The following is a 23,106-nucleotide window of genomic DNA, read 5'->3' on the forward strand; positions in this document are numbered from 1 at the left end:
TTTAACATTTCAAATGAATCACTAGAAAAATTCTTGGGCCGAGGTTAATTGCGTGATATGACTTATAAGAGAAATGTTTGGTGACGTAATTGCATAACTAAGAAAGGGACATATATATCTTCTTCCGCTATGCAGCAGAAACCGACTCATCAAAACATTCTGCTGTAGATTTTTTCTTGAGGAGGTCCGATAAGTTGAACGGAGGTATATTAAGGTTTTCACATAAGGTCACGTGGTTATGTCTTTTGGATGCGAATCGGGAGCAGTGTCTGAGTAAGTGATCAAAAGTCTGTACTGTGCAGTCGTCACATGGGCAAGTCTCATTATCGATTATTTTAAAACGGTGCAGGTGCTGCTTGCAGTACCCGTGCCCGCTTAGTAGTTGTGTCAGATGGAAGGATGTCTTGATGAGTTTTCGCAGTTTGTTTATGTAGGTGAGCTTCGAAAGGAGTCATATGGTATGTCGACTCTGAGCCGAGCTCTTGTATCTTAAATATTTAATGGAATCAGGCGTTACCTCGCGGAAGTCCATCTTAAGTAAGAAAAGGACCAAGTTTAGCCACTTCCGCACATGCAGTGGTAGTCGTGCAATAAAGTGCATCGCCCGCCAGTCCGCTGATAAATGCGCATGCGACAAACAATGCGAATCACACAACCGCCAGCGCCAAATTACTCAACACGTGTTTCACCCCTCCACGGGGCATCTTCAGGAGTTATGTTACACTGATTAGTGCCAAACACAGAGTGTCTCGTATCTTGTTATAAGAGCTATGCTAGTAGTTTTGCTTCGAGTTCGAATCAGAGATGAGGTCACCTGAAAATGAGGGTCAGAAAACACCTGCCTGCCAAGCGCGGTGATGGTATAACCACCAACCCCTCTTAGATATTTCATCATTGCAGAGGGCGCTTATGCTACAACCAAGATTACTAATAGCAAAAACATTGAAATTGCAAAAAGAAGTGATTTTATGTATTACTTTTTATTAGTCTAAATCAGTGATTCCCAAAGTGGTCTACATCGATCCCTAGGGGTCTATGATAACCTGCAAGGGGTCTACGTCAGCCAAAAAAATTTTGGGGTTCATGAAATGAAAATGGGGGGCCACGATAGTGGATCTCAACACACACACTGATAGTACCTATTTACTTACATTATACTCTCTTATAATATCAAAACATTTACATTATTTATAAAAGTACCTATGAAGTAAAAAAATATATTATATATGTTTATAAAATTAACATGTGTTTTACTTTAAGTTTTTAACACTAAACTTCACTGCAGTTAGAAATTTACAGGAAATCAATATCAGGTAAGTAGGGGGTCTATCCAACACGGAAAAACATGGCAAGGGGTCTACGACACAAAAAAGTTTGGGGAACTCTGGTCTAAATTATCATTATCTTAATCCATATTTTGTCCCTTTTCCAAATGTCTGTATGTTTGATAGAACAGCTCCCAGAATGCCATTCGTTGGTGAAAGGGTCTCTTCTTCAAAGTGAGCTGATTATCTATGTTCAGGTAGTGCAGGGTGTTCTCTGTCGCTGGGATCCATTTCACCGGAACCAGGTCTGATGTCTGAGGAGTTGGGTCTCTGTGTAATTGGGATAATGTTTTTATAAATTTAATCTGTCTTGTCTAAATAATGTATCTTATATGATTCTGTCAGCAACATGAACAGGGAGTTTTTTTTGGAATCTCGTTAAATTTCTAGCATGGCTGATCAGGGTCTTTATAATTTTAATTAATTTTCATTCTCATCTTTTGTCCTTCCTATCTTTTATTCTTTCCTCTAATTTCTTTTTCATCTCCATGCATTCCTTCCATACATCGACTCACTTCCTCCGCTTTCTCTCTAAGATTCGACAATGTTGATGTAGTGGCAACATTACATCATCATCAGCGGCGTATCGAAAAGGGGAATTCCCCAAAAATAAAATTGTTCATTTACGTCGAATGAATATACACACTACTACTTCGGAATTCGTTTTGTTAATGCCTCTAGACCTTCCGGCCCTGGAAAGAATCCCACATTACATTTACATAAACCATTTATAATTTCAATCCAAACGGAATGGCAGTGACTATCTAAATGACGGCGTTCCAATTCAAATTCGATATTTGAATTTGAATTCAAATGTTCTAGAATAATTTAAGTTGAAACAACGTTGTAGACATTTCAGATTTTCCATCACATTGCTATATTTAAGTCAATTTTGTTGTAAGTAAAAATGACTTACCCATGTTTAACGAAATCTGTCCACATCTTTGTGATTCTGTCTATCATAAGTTGATCCTCTCTTGTGGGTTCTGCTAGAAATGACACATCGAAGAGGTACCCAAGTTCATCTGCATGAACTGCTCCACCTTCTGTAACGTTTGTTCTAGATTTCAGAAAGTTTCTTCCACCGGAATACGAGAAGATGTAGTGGTAGACCTTTTCTTTATTTATATACTTCTGCATGCTTCTATATACAGGATAATTGAAAAGGAAATCAGATTCGAAGTCGACTAGTTTATATTTTACATTCTCTGTTATTCCTTCATCGCCTATGTAGAATTGACGAACTAGTTTTTCCATTTGTTCCTCCACGTGAAACGCCATTGGTAAATGTTTTTTAAAAGCATTCGGGTAGAGATGATCCGGTCTGTTTATGTACATTAGTAGCATCTCATGATTATTGTAGCCGCAGAGAATTGATATGTTTTTGGACTCTGGTATCACAGTAACAGGATGTTCTGATATGAATATTTCTACTCCTTGAAATTTCTTTTCTACACACGGCATGAATGATAGGAATAATGATGCTTCTATAAACCTTTTTGGTTCAACAGTTGTTAGAAAGTTTAGTGCTTCATCCAAGTCTTTAGTTTTCAATCCTAAACTATTTGCAATTTCTATTGGAGCGTTTCTATCAGACTCTATTATAGACCAAGGACCTAAAGTGCTTCCACTCTGCATAATAGCTTTATCAAATACCTTATCTGAGTAAAGGAGATGAAAATCTACCGACGCACCGCCGGCGCTCTCTCCAAATATCGTAATTTTATTTGCGTCTCCACCAAAAGCACCGATGTTCTCATGAACCCATCTCAAAGCTCTCAACTGGTCTTTAAGACCTTGATTCCCTGGTACTTCAGGTGTGTCTAGACACATGAAGCCGTAAGCACCGACTCTGTAATTAACGGTGATGAGGATAACGTCGTGTTGGATCAGATATCTGGGTCCGTAGACCTGACGACCGGCGTGGCCGAGCTGGAAACCACCGCCGTGGATCCAAAAGACCACGGGAAGTGGATGTGATATCGAAGCCTTATTGGGCACGTAAATATTGAGATGTAGACAGTCGAGGGTTCCTGTTGGAAGGAAGGTGATGTCGTCGATTTGTGGACATGGCGCCGAGTCCTTTGTAGCCTCGAAGATGTCGTCGAAGTCCGGGAAAGGTAGTGATGTCTGGAATGAAGAAATTTGTTCACCATCACCGTGATATTTAAGAAAAAAAATTCTCTGTGGAATTTGTACCGATAGAAGATATCCCTTTACATTTCAATAGGAAAAAATGTATTAATGTAACATATTTCGGTGTGATCATTATATACAGGGTGATTAGAACAGCTACCCATATCGATTTATTTCTAAATATAACTTACCCCGAAAGGATTGCTGATGTTGACTCTACCGTAAGGTATGCCCAGAAACATGGAGTAATCTCCGTCGGATGCCTTCACACCTCTGACGATACCTTTCTTAGTGGTCACCAGGTCCGGTGCCCAGGAAGTGGAAACACCACAGGTGAAGAGGAGCATCAATGCAAGTACTTGCATGTTGATGGCAAAGTAACTTGTAAGGGCCAGCCGTATACATTTGGTTAGTTATTTGATAAGATAAGTAAGATGTGTAATTGTGCCATACTTAAGGAACATTTTTACTGTTATATATATATATATATATATATATATATATACACACACATACACACATACACACGTACACATATATATACATATATATATATATATATATACACATACACACATACACACGCACACATATATATATACATATATATATATATAGTAAGATCGTGTCAATCGATAATTCACAATGTATATGTTGTTTAATCTATTTAATAAATGTAATTTCAAATTAAGAACATAACAGAATTCGAAATTTAAATAATTAAAACTAGGTGAATTGATATTAGGAATATATAATTTAGATGAATTGAAGTCCTCCGAATGTAAATTGAAGGAATATATCGAAATACTATTAATTAAAATTAGTAACTGAATTTTTTAAATTCAATTTAGATGTATCGAAATATTAAAAACATAAACAAGAAAAAACTTGATTAAAAATATACGCTAGAATAATCCATGTTCAAAACATCGAATTAAGAAAAATCTAAATTTAAACTGTCGTAATTGGATAATCGATATTAAATAAATCTAAATTTCAGAAATAGTTATTTAAAAAATCCATATTAGAGCAATTGATATCCAATACATCTTATTTAGAAAGCCTAAATTACGAAAATCATAATAAGATAATACTTTATAAAAAAAAATTAAATTAAACAAATCATAATTCAAAAGGTACTTGTAAAAACCGAAAAGCATATACGAATTAAAAAAAAATCGAAATTCAAAAAATCGACACTTGTGGAATCGAAGTATAAAAAATCTGAATTAGTGCAGGAATTTCTAATAAATAATATTTAGAAAAAAGATATTACTAAAATAATTATTACGTAATTAAAATAAGAGTTATTGAATTTAAAAAATATTAAAATTTTAATTACAATTCGTAAAGCTCTAATTACAAAAATAATTATTAGAGAATATATATTTAAAATTATAGTTATCGATATTCAAACAATAAAAAAAAACAAATTTGAATAATCTGTATTAAATGAATCGATATTCGTAATGTTCGAATTTCAAAAATCTATACACCTCAATAAAATAAATGTGATTTGGGACCACATACGACCACTTAAATCGATATCTGATTATACTAGATAAGGAATGAACAAATAAATAAGTAATGTATCTGATAATTACAACTATTGCTTCATTGAATCGACTCGTATTAAACCATAGAATGAAATCGATGCCAGCACATTTGTAACACAATAAAGAACGAAACGAAGGTATGAAAGAGCAAAACGAAAGATATTGTGAAGGACGAAAGTAAAGAATGGAAGATATTGTGACGCGTGAAAGAGAGCGATTAATAAAGAAAATACTGACAACATTATTGAATAATAATGTCCCTGATCCCAATAAGTTAGGGGTACGAGAGGCCCCCAATAGTGGGGGCCTTAAAAAAAATTACTACTACTACTACTACTACTCCGCTAGCTCAGTGACCCAAAGTGGGTCTTGGGCTCCGAAGCGAGAGACTTCCACTTTCCTCTATCTTGCGCCATCGTCTGCCATTGGCTGACATTCAATTAGCGCAAGTCTGCCTCAACGCGATCGATCCAGCGATACCTGGGTCTACCCACTGGTCTTCGACCCCTCGGTTTTTCCAGGTACGCTACCTTCACGCTCCGATCCGATCCCATTCGCTCCAAGTGACCAAGCCAGCGGATTCATTGAGCTTTATATTCGCCAATGATATTTGGCTGTGCTACTATAGTCTCAATTTCGGCATTCTTTCGGAGCCTCCAAGATCCGTCTTGACTTCTCGCTGGTCCCAAGATTTTCCGCATGATTTTGCGTTCCGCCACTAGCAGTTTTTGTTCTTCTTTCAAAGTTAGCGTCCAAGCTTCACAGTCATACATCAATATTGATCGTATTACTAAAAAAAACTAAGAGTGAAAATCCGTTTGGAGGGCGCAACCACCCGCTTCCTAACAGCGTGGTCGAATCGAGGTTGGATCCGGATCCATCATTTGCTCGCCTGTGGTCCACGCTGCCGTCCCAAGCATATACATCATCAACACTACACAGCTCTACTCGGGTAGAGCGGTTCACTGCGTGCGAACGTCATCAACTGGAACGCATCTGTTCAGCTTCTGTTTTATTTTAAAGTTCACGGACCCTTCCGCTCCGTGAACTCAGTTCTGAAGCTGTAAAAGCCATAGGACTAACAGCATCAACTTCAACCGAAACTGAAACTTCAAGGTATATGGATTTAAAGGAACCAAAGGTAAAGCAGTTTGGCAAGAGATATCTGTGAGGAGATATACAATAATCTTTACACTTGGTAACCGATTTTCAATTGACAAATATAAACCTAATATAAAGGAATAGCAAAATTGAAGTTATTTATTGAAGTTAGATAAAATAAATATTCTGTACTTTGCAGGTGATGCATGGAGTACATTTGTACCAATACTATATCTAAAACAGAGTTCCCCAAACTTTTTTGTGTCGTAGACCCCTTGCCATGTTTTTCCGTGTTGGGTAGACCCCCTACTTACCTGATATTGATTTCCTGTAAATTTCTAACTGTAGTGAAGTTTAGTGTTAAAAACTTAAAGTTAAAACACATGTTAATTTACACATTTATTAATTGAATTTAAATTAAAGCTACTCAAAATAAAATTTTGTATCTGTTATGTAAAATATAGGTAACATTAAATAAACTATAAACATAATAACATAAGCAATAAGTCAATATTTCTAGTGAGAAGGATGAACCTGATGCTTTAATAATAAATTATCAACATTTGGCGTCAATTTTGTAAGGGTTAAACTTAAATCTTCTCGGCTAATGATGTCTATTCTGTGGACCCCCAAATTTTTTTTTGCTGACGTAGACCCCTTGCAGGTTGTCATAGACCCCTAGGGGTCGATATAGACCACTTTGGGAATCACTGATCTAAAAGATTCATCCGCAAAACATTATTACTAAAAGTAAATTGACATAAAAAGTCTTATTATTCAATAAATGAATATTTAAATGAGAAGAATCCTTGGCGGTGATGTCGCTTGTTTTGATTTCATTCAGGCTATATATAAGTGTATATGTATATATCTGTGTTAAACTTTATTATGTGTTGTTGTGGAGTTTCTGCTTCTTCTACACAATAACACGTTGCGAAGCGGAGTAGAGTCAATAATAAAATAGATAATATGTTGTCGATCAATAAGAGTTCAGTTAAAAGTTCCAATGTTGAATAAATTACACCTATCCCCCGATTTACACGGTAGTTGTTTTACACGTTTTCGCTTTTACACGGTTTTTCGAATAAATTTGTTTTTGTTTATATAACCGATTTTATTACCATCTCTCATGATGTAAATGTAAATATTTCAAACATCGAATCGGCACAAATAACTTCAGTGATGAAAGTGAATTCGAACCTTCGATTCCGAAAAAAAGAATGAGAGTAATTTTTTTTTTGTTCTTCTGTTTAATGTATATTGTAATTAAATATAAAAAAAAAAACAGTTTTTCCGTAATATATTAAATATTTTAACTTGTCAATGCATTTTATTTTTATATCTGTGTACACCTAAAATTATTGAAAAAAATCTGCAACTGTTAAATAGCAAAATAATGCATTTTCTGCGAGTTTTTCGATTTACACGGTTTTGACTTGAACATTTTTAATTTTCGATTTACACGTTTTCCTCTGGAACGCATCTACCGTGTAAATCGGGGGATAGGTGTAATTTTGTCTTATCACATATGTCTAACAAATTTAAAATAGTTGTTATTTTTTGTTTAACTACAACAAATTCTTATTATGCTATTGCGAGTTTGTTTCATATCTGTCAAATTTGTCATCTACAGGTTGTATTACAACTTGTGATTTTTTTTTGAAGATTTTTTTGAAGTAAAATGAAGTTGACGAAATTGTAGCAATTAGATTTGAAAGAGTATGTTTCCAGTAATGCGTACTGCAGGCTACTTTTGTACTTGTTAAACGGTTTTATTTAGTTCGTCCCGTACGGAATTTATTTGGGTCAAAATTAAAAATTGAAATTTAAACACCTTCCCGTTGTCAGATTGATCTGAAATTTGGTACACACATTTAATTTAGATGACAATACAATATAATAAAATCAATAACATTATAAATTTAAGATGGCCGCCGATACAAAATGGCGGATTACATATTTCTCCTTAACCCCCTCAATATGGGTATCAAATGAAAGGGCTACACTAGTAAAACACGATGATTATGTCAAAATTTAAAATTCAAGATGGACGCCGTTACAATATGGCGGACTGGGTACATATTTTTCCACAACCACCACAATATGGGTATCGAAAAACCGTTTAACTTAAAAGTTTTTTAAATGTATTTATTTATGAATATATTTACGATGATATCTTATCACTGTGATCTATTTTAAATCGATCGCAAACTAAGCCGTTGTGACTCGAAAAAAACTGCAAACTATTGCGGAGAAGGAGTTGGCAGAAATGTCCATATGAATATCGTATTGTCAATATCAAATTTCGCTCCAATAACATCGTAAAAGACATTACTATAATATATATATACACACACACACACACACACACGCACACATACATATATATATATATATATGTATATATATATATATATATATATATATTATAGTAATGTCTTTTACGATATATAATATTGTATATGTATCCTATAGAAAATGTTTAAATTTAATTACAGTAAAATATATTTTCACTTCATTTTACTTCGGCGGAATGTACTGCGATAAGGAAAGTGTTGAAACTGACGAAAGAGAAACATATATACGACCTGAATTCACAGACATTTAAAAGTACACCAATACCTCACTTGCGTCGTGGTTACGTTCCAAAAAAAAACACAACGCAAATTGAAACGCCGCAAAGTGAATTATGATTTTCTATAGCAAACCATGTAAAGATCGAAGATAGGTTCCAGGGTCACGAAAATACTAGTTTTCAAACAGAAAATTGAACAAAGTAAACATTTAAAATACAAAAATAATATAACTCTGCCAATAAATAAATTGGAAAAACGTATACCTTTTTTGTATCCAGAAACAACACGTTGAAATTTATATAAATTTATTATTCTCTTTTAAAAAAAAGCACAACACACTACGTAATTGAAAGTGAACTCCAAAATTAGCAAAACAAAGTGAAAACAAAACTGTATTAAAATTAAGTTGAATTTTAATTAGAAAGGTAATCCCCGAGTTTTGATGGCATGGCGCAATTAGAAACGAAAGTGCTGCCATCTTTTAAAAACGGAAAATTTCAAAAAAGAAATTAAAAACTCGAACCCAAAACAACACAACCTCGTAAATCTAACGACGCGCAGTGAAAATTAGTACTAATTAAGCAGCGACGCAACTTCGAAAAAAACGCAAAACTAAACGAAGCAAAGCGAGCTTTTGGTGTGATATCTCGGCGACTATTTTTATAAAGACGTTTATACGCAAGATTCGCTCTGAATAAGCAATATAAAGACATATTACAATGCTCTTATATTTTTATTGTTTAATTAAAAATTGGTACATTATACAGTTTCCCTTTGATCGTTGCCCTTGAGTAGATGGCTGTTCATCTTGTAGAACAGATCCCAGAAGGCCATGCGGTCGTGGAAAGGTCTTCGTTTCAATGTCAAATCAAGATCGATGTCAAGATAGTTTAGGACATCTTCAGTAACTGCACTCCATTCAACTGGAAGCAGTTCCGAAGTTTCAGGAGTAGGGTTTCTGCGAAAATAAATATATAAAATTTTTTACATGTTAGCATTCGTTTTAAACTTGTAAAATTACTTATTCTTTTCTGAACAATCATATACTGTAAAAAAAAGACCAATAATTAGCCACTTCTGTACATGCAGTGGTAGTCGTGCAACAAAGTGCACCGCCAAACACATAGTCTAAACACTAATCGGTGTAACCTAACTCCTGAAGATGCCTCGTGGAGGTATGAAACACGTGTTGAGTGATTTGACGGTTGCAGTTGTGTAATTCGCATTGTTTGCCGCATACGCATTTATCAGCGGGGTGGCGGGCTGTGCATTTTGTTGCACGACTACCACGGAAGTGGCTAAATATTGGTCCTTTTCTTACTTAGGATGGACTTCCGCGAGGTAAAGCCTGATTCCATTAAACCGTATACCGTATTATGAAGCATACATAGGAGATAGCATAACATATTTAGTATTCTCTAGGACCTCTATAATACTAGTGTTACAAAGCACGAGTTACAGAACCCTCTGAACAATAAACACTGAACCCTAGGATCGAGAACACGAGACCTTGAAGTTATTTATAGATTTTTGTGTTACGGTTCTCGGAAATTCTAACCGAGTACTATCTCGAACTTACTAGAACCTTATCCGTAGTATAAATAGGTGTACTCCTCATGTCGACAGTTCAGTGTTGTTTTTCAAGTTATAAGATTAACATCAGTGGTTCAACAGAACTATCTTCCAAGCCTGGAATAGCTTGTTGCAGGAACAACAATGCAGATATGTTGTTTTTCGAAAGTGCTTGTAACAGCTTGTTCGAATATTTTGATCTTATCTGTCTTTATGATCTCTAAGTTATATACATCAGTTTTATCTCTTATCATTTGCATTGACGTGTCTAGATAATCTAGATTTTGTAGCATTGCAACTGTCTAAAATCAAACGAAAGATATGTGGCTCTTGCGTACAAGCTGAGGTTGCCAATATGGAGTAAGGATGAGGAAGTGATCGCACGAAACGTAATGTTAAACTGTACATTGTTATGGCGTACTTAAAATATATTAAGATACTTAGTGAACACTGTATCAATCGAAAACGTAATTCTATAAACAAAGGCAATGTCGCTAATGTCTGGAATATAGATCCGAATAATAAAAAAATGTTTGTTACTTCTGGTCTAAGAAGTCTATATATGTTATGACATATGTGTGTCTATAAAATTTTGTTTTTTATCTATTGTTTGTGAAGATGATAATGCCTTAAGGCTTTTTAAAGCTTCATCGGTACTGAGTTCACGGAGCGGAAGGTTCTGTCAACTAGATGGTTTTTAAGCAAAATATTGTTTATACTAGAATAGGCATCAATATAGGTTTGATTTAAGAGAAAATTTAAATTTGCCTGTACCATATGATTCTATTATAAAGTGTAAGTAATATAGATACAGCGTGGATAGTTTCCAATAGATAATGTCGCGGGAAATGACAATCAAGGCTCAAGACTGGCCATGGTGGTGATCTTTGGAGTATTGGCTGATGTAGTGATGACAATGAAGTAAATAAGCCGACATAGTCCAGCGGGTTGGTAAATTCAGGTGGCAATTGGGAAGCCACATAGCCCGTTGAATATGTGGCCCCTGGGTTCTAGACGAGAGTCAGGCAGGCGCAGTAGGTCTTATTAAAAATCTATGGTGAAGACGTATGTGGAGTTCCTATGGCAGTGATGATGAAATAAATAAAGAAATATTCATACCCATATTTCGCAAAGTTTGCCCACAGAGCAGTAATCCTATCGATGACCAGCTGATCCTCTTCCGTTGGTGGTTGTGGAAAGAAGGAAACATCGAAGAGATAGCTAATCTCGTCCGCGTGAGCCGCCCCTCCTTCAGTTATATTTTGCCTATATTTCACGAAATTCCTGTCGCCGGAATAGGAGAAGATGTAGTGGAAAACTTTACCGCCGTTTTCAAGGTATTTCCCAATGCTCCTGTGCACCGGGTAGTTGAATGTGAAATCTGAGAGGAAATCAACTAAGTGCCATCTCAAGTCCTCGCTCATTGGTTCATCACCAACGTAGTACTGTCGGACAAGCGTCTCCAGATCTCTATCTTCATTCAAATTAAACGCATCCCTCAGGTTATCACCGAACAGGTTTAAGGTGTCATCATTCCCTTGTCCAGGGTTGAAGGTCAACATTTCATGGTTGTTGTATCCGGTCAGGATTGTTGTTGTCTTTGCCTTTGGTATATCGCTGTTATGCGGATGTTTGACAATGAACTTCTCCACACCTTCGAAGTCTTTTTCCACGCACGGCCTTAATGATATCGGCAGCCCAGACGTCGCAGCTATTACCAGCTCTGGCTCCACGGTCGCCAGGAAGTTCAACGCCTCACCAAGATCATCAGTTTCGAAACCTAATTGTCTTGCTATCATGGCTGGAGTGTCCCTATTTGATTCTCTCACCGACCAAGGACCTTGTGCAGTACCACTCTGTAATATAACTTGGTTGAATAACTTCTCCTGTTCTGAAAGAAGATGGAAATCAACCGAGACACCGCCAGCGCTTTCACCGAATATGGTAATCTTGTTTGGATCGCCTCCAAACGCTTCGACGTTTTCCTTGATCCACCGTAAAGCGCCGAGCTGGTCTTTGAGACCTTGATTGCCGGGAACTTCGGGAGTGTCCAGGCACATGAAACCGTAAGGACCTACCCTGTAGTTGAGGGTGACGAGGATAATGTCATGTCGCACCAAATACTTGGGCCCGTAGACATAGGTGCCTGCGAATCCTATTTGAAAGCCTCCGCCGTAGATCCAGACGAGGACTGGTAAGCGGTTACGAGTGGTCGCCTGGTTGGGAACGAAGACGTTGAGGTGTAAGCAATCGAGGGTGCCGACTATTTGTCCGCCAAACTCTTCTATTTGTGGGCATATCGCTGTGTCGTCGATGGCTTCGAAGGTTTCCTCGAAGTCCGGGTAAGGTAGAGACGGCTGCAAAAACATACAAGGAATTGGTATTACTGAAGTTGAAGATAAGATGGTGAAACTGAGTGGCGACCATGAGCCGGTTGACGCGGTGTGGGTAGACCCCCCACCCCAGGTAGACCAAGGGTGTAGTCAAGAAGAAGTTACTAGATCCGTGAGGCGTAGGATCGGTCATCTTAGTGATCTTTGGAAAAAGTGTATGCCTTATAGTGGGCGTGTTTAACTGCTGAAAAGAAGAATAAATAAACTGAGGCACTTTCCAGTGTAGCAGGAGCTGATATATCGGCTACAGGCACTAAAAGGGTTAATGCTGTTAGCCTTAAGGCTTTTATAGCTCCATCGGTACCGAGTTCACGGTAGTGTACGTGAACTAGAAAATGATTATTATGGTATATCCCTTAATATATCTTTGGGGGAGGCATGTATTTTTTTGACATTATGAAATGTCGGTAGTAATAAAATTATTCCTAATGAGCTCGACTCAAATCTGGAATCTTTTGACATTTTCCTCACGATGTTTTCGAGTGATCACATGAGGATATTAATATGAATAAAGGAAACAATGAAAGGATATGTAATAGACTCACCCCGAAAGGATTACTGGCGTTGACATAAGCGTATGGTATACCGAGGAACATGGAGTAATCGCCATCGCTCGCCTGCAAACCTCGGATCAGACCCTTCTTGGTTTCCACCAGAGGATCGATCCTCGGTGCAGCCCAGGCGCCGCTGATGAACAGCAGTGCGAGCACAACCTTCATGGTGAATAGATCACGGTGGAATCTAGACGGATGCGTTTCGAATGTTTGATAAAATCTATTATCAGCATTTTTATAAATTCGTAAATCTTATCTGAATGTGGCGTCTCATGTTCCGATATCGATCTTGGATCGATGATTTATTTATGTATTATCGTGTGCACTTTGGTGAAACTTATTACAATAATGCCAAAAACAATTGAAGACTGCGTCGTCATGCTTACACATTTGTTTTTGGAACAACTGGTCGCAAATCTTCTTGATAAAGCTGTTTAAAGTGGTCAATATTCTTACAGTGGCTTCACAATACACATACACACACACATATATATATATATATATATATGTATGTATATGTGATATAAAATTCTCGTGTCACAGTGTGCGTGATTGAACTCCTCCGAAACGGCTCGACCGATTTTCGTGAACCTCAGCACGCATCGGCCAGGGCGGAGAATCGGACATCTATTTATCATCCCCCTAAATGTTAAGGGTGGTCCACCTCTAAATTATTTTTTTAGACAAAATTTTTTGTTTTTATTTTTTTATAATATAACATGCAAAAATACTGTACGTATTATTACCCTAAATTTTCATCCCTCTACGATCAACCCTTATTTTTTATTTATTTTTTAATGTTTCCTAGATATAACATACATGGTGAAAACAACGTTTGCGGCATCAGCTAGTATTATATAATAATGTTTTGTTATCGGTAATAAAAGTAAATTCAAAAAGACATATGTCTATAGTGTGTGTACTTACTAGGCAATGAGAAACTGACTGTACCTAAGTTTTGACTGCAAAAACTTTTTATGAACCAATTTAAAAAAAAAAAAAAACATTACGCAAAATAAATAATGGAATAGACTTATTATTCATAATATGATAAGAATCCTTGGCAGTGATATCGCCTGATTGTTTTAATTTAATTATGGCTATATCTGATAAAGTGTACACGTATAAATCTGTGTTAAACTTTAAGTATATGTTGTTGTGGAGTTTCTTCCTGCTTCTTCTACACAACTATAACACCTTGCAAAACAGAGTAGAGTCAATAATAAAATAGATGATATGTTGACGATCAATAAGAGTTCTGTTAAAAATTCCAATGTTCAATAAATGAATGTTATTAACTTTGCCAAAGTTTGCAGGGATAGATAAAAGACAATAAGTAGTTTTATTATCTGGAATATGTAAACGCTATTTAATAGAATCAGGCTTTACTTTGCGGAAGTCCATCCTAAGTAAGAAAAGGACCAATATTTAGCCACTTCCGCAAAAATAAACAATGAAAAAAATGTTACACCGATCAGTGCCAAACTTAAAGCTCACTCTGTGTTTGGCACTAATCGGTGTAACATAACTCCTGAGGATGCCCCGTGGAGGGGTTTTAACACGTGTTGAGTGATTTGGCGGTGGCGGTTGTGTGATTGCCGCATGCGCATTTATCAGCGGGCTGGCGGGCGGTGCACTTTGTTGCACGACTACCACTGCATGTGCGGAAGTGGCTAAATATTGATTCTTTTCTTACTTATGAAAACGCTATTTTTTACTTTATTACCTTATTTATTATTTTTGTAATTGATGACAATTGATTTTTGGATAGGATGCAATATAAATTATGAGCTATGCTATCACACCTATGATCAAACACCATGTATATAAAAATTTATTCATAAAACTAGCCAATACGAAGATATCTCCAAATCGCACCCAGATTTAGTCTTCTACATCCAATTCAGTCTTTAATTCTTCAATAAATGGCCGTACATCTGGAAGAGCAAGTCCCAGAAAGCCATGCGGTCATGGTACAGACTCCTCTTGAGGTCCATCTGAAGGTCGATGTCCAAGTAGTACCGGACGTCTTTGGTCACGGGCTTCCATATGACGGGTAACAGATCCGTAGTGTCAGGTGTTGGGTTCCTGCGGTACAATGTTAGATTCATGTTAATAAAATGTTTTATTATCATATCTATTGTACGGTCTTGACCGGTTGCGCGTTGCCTGCATCTGGTGATTTCTCCCAACCTTGGCTCTAAGTCTCTAAGCTACCCTCGTATCTATCTTATAATGCTGGACATATACGTTCTTCATACATTTCCAATAAAACCATTAACAAGGTGACCCTCGTTTTTGTGGATCTTTCATTCTCCTCTACGATGATAAAGCAGAGTCTATCAATTAACAATTATTGTCATTCTCCTCTCTCATCCTACTTAATATCTTTCATTAATTTCTCTTGTTTCTCCTTTACAATATCTTGCATTCCTTTCATACATCTCTTTCTCTACAGAATCATACATTTACATTTTCTCTTATTTTGGTTGAATAATTTTTGATTTTTACATTTATTTGCCTTAGTTTAATATTGCTAGTATTTTGTTTTATTATCTATATCACAGTACATTTCACTTTTATTTCTGTTTATGTATTATATAAATTATTTTAATTATAGCCTATGTTTCTTGACTCTTAGCATAAGTCCTATGACATTTCTACAGAATTCTAGGAATGTCTAGAACGACTTGACTTATGGCTAACTATTGAGGCGATGTTTCTCCACTTATCTTTTCTTGCAATCGAAACTGGTGATTTATTCTTAAAGATTCAAATATTTTTAACGAGGTTGTCTGTTGACCTTATGTAAGGATTTCATACGTTCGTTTGCAGATCAGTAGTCCTAACTGAATAACCTTAATGTCTCAGGACATCTGTTTTGATCGTTATATAACCTATGATGATGTCCCTAATATAAAGGCCTCCATGGTTCCAATGCGATTTGAGAGAAATCAACAATAAACTCTAGTGTTGATTCTGTATGTTATTGCTTTCAAAAATGTCATAGAAATCATTACTGTGTCAAGTAGATGCATTGCAAGCATTGGTAGTTGGTATTGTCTCGGATGAAGTTTTTGCTGTTAGTCCTAAGGCTTTTACAGCTTCATTGGAAAAGATTTAACGGAATTGAAGGGTCTGAACTATTCAAGCATTAGTGTCCTCAATGATTTCTAATAGATTGAGGCGTTACTTCGCGGAAGTTCATCCTAACTAAGAAAAGGACTAATATATATATATATACACACATATATATAGCGGAAGTAGCTATATACTAGTCCCTTTCTTAGTCCTCTATGATTGCCACATATTGACTATATGATATACCGACTGATATATATGCAGCGTTACGGGTTGAATGCCAGTTTCGGTTGCACGAAAGAACAGAAAAAGAGAATATAGCCTCAGAAAAGGGAAGAAATAAGCCGCCAGACCTTCATGGATTACTGCCAGAAGTAAATAAAGATATTAAAGCGAATAAAAAGCAGTAAAATGTTATAAAGAAAGTAAGTGATAAGGCTGGTATAGACATAAGATAAAACAATAAAAATAAAAATGAAATCTGAATATAACAAAATGCAAAATATGTAAATAAATATTAAATTGAAAACTGTAAAGTAGCAATGCAAGAGGAACGGTAAATGAGAAGAAGCAAGGAATGAAATGTAGAGGAATAGATAAGAATGGAAGACATTGTGACGGATGAAAGAAGAATAACTAAGAAAAGGACCAATATATCAGCGGGCTAGCAGGCGGTGCACTTTGTTGCACGACTACCACTGCATGTGCGGAAATGGCTAAATATTGATCCTTTTCTTACTTACGATGGACTTCCGCAAGGTAACGCCTGATTCCATTAAATATGAAAGAAGAATAAGTGAGATAAACTAAGAAAATAATACATAAATGAGAAGAAATGATCAAGTAAAAATTGTCCCTGTGAACACAAGACAGAGGAGTTGTAAGAGAGATACTCAATTTACCAGAGTACAGGTCTCGTAATACCAGCTTGCAGCTACTTTTGCAATGTCGTAGGTCCAGCTGTTGGAGGACCTGTTCACTGTGTCACTCGTGTCAGATATACAGTAGATATGAATGAAATATATGAGTGCTTGTGTTTTGATGTTTGTTCCATCTGAACCCTTGAAACTATCAACACTCACATCAATATATTTAACAAGTAATCTGACGTTTCAACGTGGACACGATATCAGCGATATCTAGTTGGCTGTGACGTTTTGAGTGTGTATTTGTTTTTTAAATTTTAATATCAAGTTGATCGATTGTTATGGCCTTATGTGTTCATTTTAATCTATCTACATGTGAATTCATATCGGAATTATCAAATTTGCAAAATAATATATTTATACTCTTGAATATATATAACTCTGTTAGATTAATATTGGATTCTGATTTCTGTAGGTTTTTAGATTGATAATCAGATTTGTTTATAGTATTCGAAATGTAGATTCATCAAAAATACGCATTTTAATATTTAATGGAATCAGGCGTTACCTCGCGGAAGTCCATCCTAAGTAAGAAAAGAAGCAATATTTAGCCACTTCCGCACATGCAGTGGTAGTCGTGCAACAAAGTGCACCGCCCGCCAACCCGCTGATGAATATGTGGCAAACAATGCAAATCACACAACCGCCACCGCCAAATTACTCAACACGTGTTTCACCCCTCCACGGGGCATCTTCAGGAGTTATGTTACAACGATTAGTGCCAAACACAGCTGTGTTAAAAATTGGTCCTTTTCTAACTATGATTTGTATACTAGACGGCAAAAGGTTGATAACGAAGGTGAATACATTGTTGATTAGAAATAAAAACTTGTTGAAAATGTAGTCATGTGGGTTTAACTTGAGAAAGCGACGTTACTTTCCGGTCCCTCTGATAGTGTTAGATGAAGAAGGTAGAAAGAGACAAACTATATATGAACTCGCCGGACTAGATAGAGAAAGATAAACTGCGTAGTAAAGACCTGATATATTGGATCAAATACCTGAAAGAGAAACCTACAAAGACAGTCTTCCTAATAAAACCTAGGTACATCATATGTGTGCCGCTAGACACCCACAGCAAAGATCGCGACTATTATCGGACCTTAACAATGTCGTCGGTCCATTTGTGGGGTAGTTTCCCAATGCTGGGTCTATCTGCTCGTGGTCGCCACTTGAAACGTGCACACTGCCACTTAAGGCTAGTAAATCTTTAAGTTACATCAGTGACCTTGGATATTTGACCTCTGTCTCAACTTATGTTATATGATGCAGTCTACGTTGCTACTTATATAAATAAATAGTTTAAAAAGGAAGGATTGCAATTGCTTAAACCCCCCCCCCCCACTAGGGATGAATCGACGTAGTAAAGGTCACATTGGGTACACCTAAAGTTAGGTAACATGTCGCGTCGCATTAGATTGCAATTATTTACTTCCAGGATGATAAAGAAGAACTGTTAACTAAGAAAGATACGTACCCATATTTCACGAAGTTTGTCCAGAGCGTTGTGATTCTATCAATGATCAACTGATCTTCCTCAGTTGGAGTGTCTGTTAAAAACGATACATCGAAAAGGTAACCCTTCTCGTCTGAATGTGCCGCTCCACCTTCTGTGACATTCTTCTGCCATTTCACCATGTTCCTACCACCGGCGTAGGAAAATACGTATGAATATACTTGACCTTCATTTTCGAGATACTTTCTTATGCTTCTGTGTATTGGGTGATTGAATGTAAAATCAGATTCGAAATCGGTCAGCTGTGACTTCAGCTCCTTGCTTTCTACTTCATCACCTACGTAGAATTGTTTAACAATTGTCTCCATTTCCCGATCTTCGCTTATATCGAACTGAAGCTTTATGTTAGCATTGAAGATGTCAAAGCTATGATTTCCATGCATACCGTTACCGTAGAGCACCAATAGTTCCTCGCTGTTTATTCCTGCTAGAATTGGTATATTTTTTGCTCTAGGTATATCGTTGTCTAATGGATGTTTCTCTACAAGTATCTCTACACCTTCGAATTCTTTCTCCACGCATGGTCTGAACAGTATTGGTAATTTTGATACAGCTCCTATAACTAATTTTGGATCGACAGTTGATAGAAAATGTAATGCTTCACCATTGTCATCACTTTCAAATCCTAATTGGTGAGCAATTTTTATTGGTGCGTTTCTATCAGGTTCGGTTACCGCAAAAGGGCATTGGGTTGTTCCACTCTGCATTATCACCTTGTCGAATAGATTTTCCTTTGTAGACATTAAGTGATAATCTACAGAGATTGCCCCAGCGCTGGATCCGACGATTGTAATTTTATTTGAATCACCACCAAAAGCTTCTATGTTCTCCTTGATCCATCTCAAAGCGCTTAACTGGTCTTTTAGACCCTGATTACCAGGTACTTCGGGGGTGTTGAGACACATGAATCCGTAAGGTCCAATTCTATAATCGACGGTTATGAAGATGACGTCATGTCGAACCAAGTATTTTGGCCCGTAGACATACCGATTGCCAAAGCCGTATTGAAATCTACCGCCATAGATCCATACGAGAACCGGGAGACGATTGAAAGTTGTGGCCTTATTGGGGACGAAGATGTTGAGGTGTAAGCAGTCCAGTGTGCCGGCGATCTGGTAATTGAACTGTTCTATTTGTGGGCACATTGCTGAGTCGTCGTATGCCTCGAATACATCCTCGAAGTCAGGGTATGGTAATGATGGCTGAAAGGAAAATAATTTTATTACCTGGGACTCATCTAGGCGCAATTAACCCTGTTAGTGCCGGGAGAAAAATTGGTGATTATGAGAAAATAATCAGCCAAATTTCAGAGTTTTACAAAGGTTTGGGGAAATGCTGATAAAAACCAAACGACAAACAATATTTACATGATTCAAAAAGCAGTGTGTTAAGGATAAGATAGAGTAACAAAACAATGATACTAGTTTTTTTCTACTCATTAAAAATTATAAAAAATATAAAAGTTTAGTTCTCTCTTACAAAACGTATTTGCGTATACAAAAAGTCTTTTTTTCATCACAATTTTGGACAAATTATTATGAAGTATTAACTTGGAAATTCCAATGTATTATCTAACAATAGAAACAATATCACATAATGAAAATTAACTATTTTAATGCCGGGTGCCGATATATCGGCTCCTGTTACACTTGCGAAAAGTGCCAGAGCCGATATATCTTTGGCATATATCAGGGCTTCTTAAACTAGGGGTCGCGACCCCAAATGGGGTCGCGTGGCAAAATTCTGGTGTCGAGGGATTTCAATGTCAAATATTTGAAGGTTTAAAAGTAATATAAATACAATTTTATAATTTTTTGTGCAATTTTAAATTTTAGATTTTTGTAAATTACAAAACGAATTCTAAAACCATATATTTTCATATGTATATGTATATTGTTAGTATTAGTAGTAAATAAATCGTAAAAAATAATTTTTTTTTTATATTTGTATGGGGTCGTCAAGAAAGTCGCAATCATAAATGGGGTCGTGAATGACAAAAGTTTAAGAAGCCCTGGCATATATTTTTGGTCTGTCAAAAACAACAATGTTCGATACGATCGGAAAACAACGGCAATAAAAATGACGCTTTCAAACTGCAACTGGGACGAAATATACTGTTCATAAGAAACGTCAAGGAGAAACTAAGCCATGCTATGTCTTGATGTGGCAATGCAGTTGTTTATGTAAAACGCACTCGACAAGTTCCGATAAGGGCTCCCGGCATTAAAAGGGTTAATAACTGTTTTGTATGTAACTATAAATGCTTTTCAACTATCTAGCAGTCTTCGATCAGCCTATGGACTTTAATTTTCTCCTGAGGAAATCTTGCATAGGATACCCCGCTGTGGGGCAACGAAAGGTTAAGGATTTCCACCAGCTAAAACTTTTCATGATCTTTTTTAACGCCTTCTGTTGAAAATACGGAAACAATTTCAAATACTTCCGCAGTTTCAACGGCGGTGGCCTAGTGCTTCGACTCCTTACTTGCGGCGGATTACCCAGAATCCGTCACCAAGGTTAAGAGGGTTGGAGAAAGGCGTGGTATATCACCCTCCGACATCCAGGTTTCCGAATGCGGATGAGGAGCTCAGATGTAAGAAAAGGACCAATATTAAGCCACTGTTTAATATTTTCGTAAATAAAAATATAAGTATCCCTTATCCATCTTATGTTACAATTCCTACTACACCTCTTGGAAATATTACGATACAAAATTTAATCTTAAATATTTAATGGAATCAGGCGTTATTTTGGGGAAGTCCATCGTAAGTAAGAAAAGGACCAATATTTAGCCACTTCCGCACATGCAGTGGTAGTCGTGCAACAAAGTGCACCGCCCGCCAGCCAAATGCGTATGCGGCAAACAATGCGAATTACACAACTGCCACCGTTAAATCACTCAACACGTGTTTCAACCCTCCTTCGGGAGTTATGTTACACCGATTAGTGCCAAACACAGAGTGCTAGAAGTTCAGATGTTCTTTCTCTCTCTCGCCTCAGCCTCCTTCTACGACAGCACTTTACAGAAGGTTGTACCAGCGCTCCTGATATAGATAGCAACCCCCCCCCCCCCAGGTCGCAACGATTACTGTCTTCCACTATCAGCATCCAACGTCTTCCTTAATTATGTCCTCAGTTTACACTAGTGGGACGGCATACCCACGCTATATCTACCAACTTTTTTTATATAGTTATTGGCATAAACAATGTAATATTAATATGGATTTACTGGATACTCACCCCAAATGGATTGCTATTATTGACTCTCGCGTACGGTATACCGAGGAACATGGAATAATCACCGTCGGACGCCTGAAGACCTCTGATCAGACCACGTTTAGTGTCCACGAGTGGGTCCAGTCGCATCGACGCCCACGCCGATGTGACGAACAGGCTTAGTAGAGATACCTTCATCTCGTTATGTATTGAATGGGATGAAGTCCTGTATCGTGAAGCTTCCTTTTAAAATGAAAGTAGTTTATCTCGAGTGTCCGATAACGTGTGATAAGATGCATTTGGAATTAGAATTAGGAGATCCCTAAACGAAAGTATTTGACCTAAATATGTGAGGCGATTTGCATGTTGCAGTAGTAACAATGGCTGGTCTTATAGCGCACGAAATAGATGGTCTTATTGGATAGGCTCTGATTTATGGCCGTGAATTTCGTTTGGAAAGCTGTTTAAATATGTCAATAATATATATATATATATATTCTAGCTGATCCCGCAAACGTTGTTTTGCAAAAAAAAATTAATTAACAAATAAAAAATAAAGGTTTATCGTAGAGGGGTAAAAATTTAGGGTTGTATGTATTTTTGTTTCCTGTATCGTAAAGAAATAAAAACAAAAAAAAATGGTCCAAAATTTAAACAAAAAATTTTTAAGGGTGAACAACCCTTATCACTTAGGGGTATGGAAAATAGATCGTAGCCGATTCGCAGACATACTGAATACGCATATAAAAATTGGTAAAAATCGGTCGAGCCGTTTCAGAGGAGTTCAAGTTCGAACACCGTGACACGAGAATTTTATATATTAGATATATATTTATGATAGTATCTTGTATGTTTACAATAGTTATAAGTTTAAAAAAAGGGGGACGTTAATAGTGTATTTACAAGGCAATGGGGAACTAACTGTATCAAAAGTTTCAACTGCAAAAAGTCGTACTAAAAGTAAATTGACATAAAAAGCCTTATTATTCAATGAACGAATGTTTAAATGAAAAGAATCCTTGGCGGTGATGTCGATAGTTTTGATTTCATTTAGGCTATATAAGTGTATATGTATATATCTGTGTTAAACTTTATGTATGTGTTGTTGTGGAGTTTCTTCCTGCTTCTTCTACACAACTATAACACCTTCCAAA

The 23,106-nt window shown here is 36.7% G+C and overlaps 4 protein-coding genes across 4 annotated transcripts in view; 1 reads left to right on the forward strand and 3 right to left on the reverse strand.

The window, feature by feature from the left end:
• The window catches only part of alpha-Cat (catenin alpha), a 93,838-nt gene that overhangs the window by 38,310 nt on the left and 32,422 nt on the right, over positions 1–23,106 (forward strand). The window lies entirely within an intron of this gene.
• On the reverse strand, positions 1,406–3,826 carry LOC137927451 (bile salt-activated lipase-like). The gene is made up of 3 exons (XM_068771265.1): positions 3,653–3,826; positions 2,242–3,455; positions 1,406–1,595 (listed from the first exon to the last, which is right to left on the reverse strand). Exons 1-3 carry the CDS (start codon positions 3,824–3,826, stop codon positions 1,406–1,408), a joined length of 1,578 nt encoding a protein of 525 aa, XP_068627366.1.
• LOC137927297 (esterase FE4-like) lies at positions 9,409–13,411 on the reverse strand. The gene is made up of 3 exons (XM_068771080.1): positions 13,205–13,411; positions 11,386–12,623; positions 9,409–9,652 (listed from the first exon to the last, which is right to left on the reverse strand). The coding sequence occupies exons 1-3, from the start codon at positions 13,376–13,378 to the stop codon at positions 9,454–9,456; spliced, it is 1,611 nt and encodes a 536-aa protein (XP_068627181.1). The 5' UTR covers positions 13,379–13,411; the 3' UTR covers positions 9,409–9,453.
• On the reverse strand, positions 15,016–22,175 carry LOC137927342 (esterase FE4-like). Its single transcript, XM_068771136.1, has 3 exons — positions 21,977–22,175; positions 18,698–19,938; positions 15,016–15,301 (listed from the first exon to the last, which is right to left on the reverse strand). Exons 1-3 carry the CDS (start codon positions 22,148–22,150, stop codon positions 15,124–15,126), a joined length of 1,593 nt encoding a protein of 530 aa, XP_068627237.1. The 5' UTR covers positions 22,151–22,175; the 3' UTR covers positions 15,016–15,123.

Source organism: Battus philenor, unplaced genomic scaffold (genome assembly GCF_028537555.1).
Source record: "Battus philenor isolate CCGP_79_NKW_IND1 unplaced genomic scaffold, ilBatPhil1.0.hap1 SCAF_30, whole genome shotgun sequence".
NCBI classification, from domain to species: domain Eukaryota; kingdom Metazoa; phylum Arthropoda; class Insecta; order Lepidoptera; family Papilionidae; genus Battus; species Battus philenor.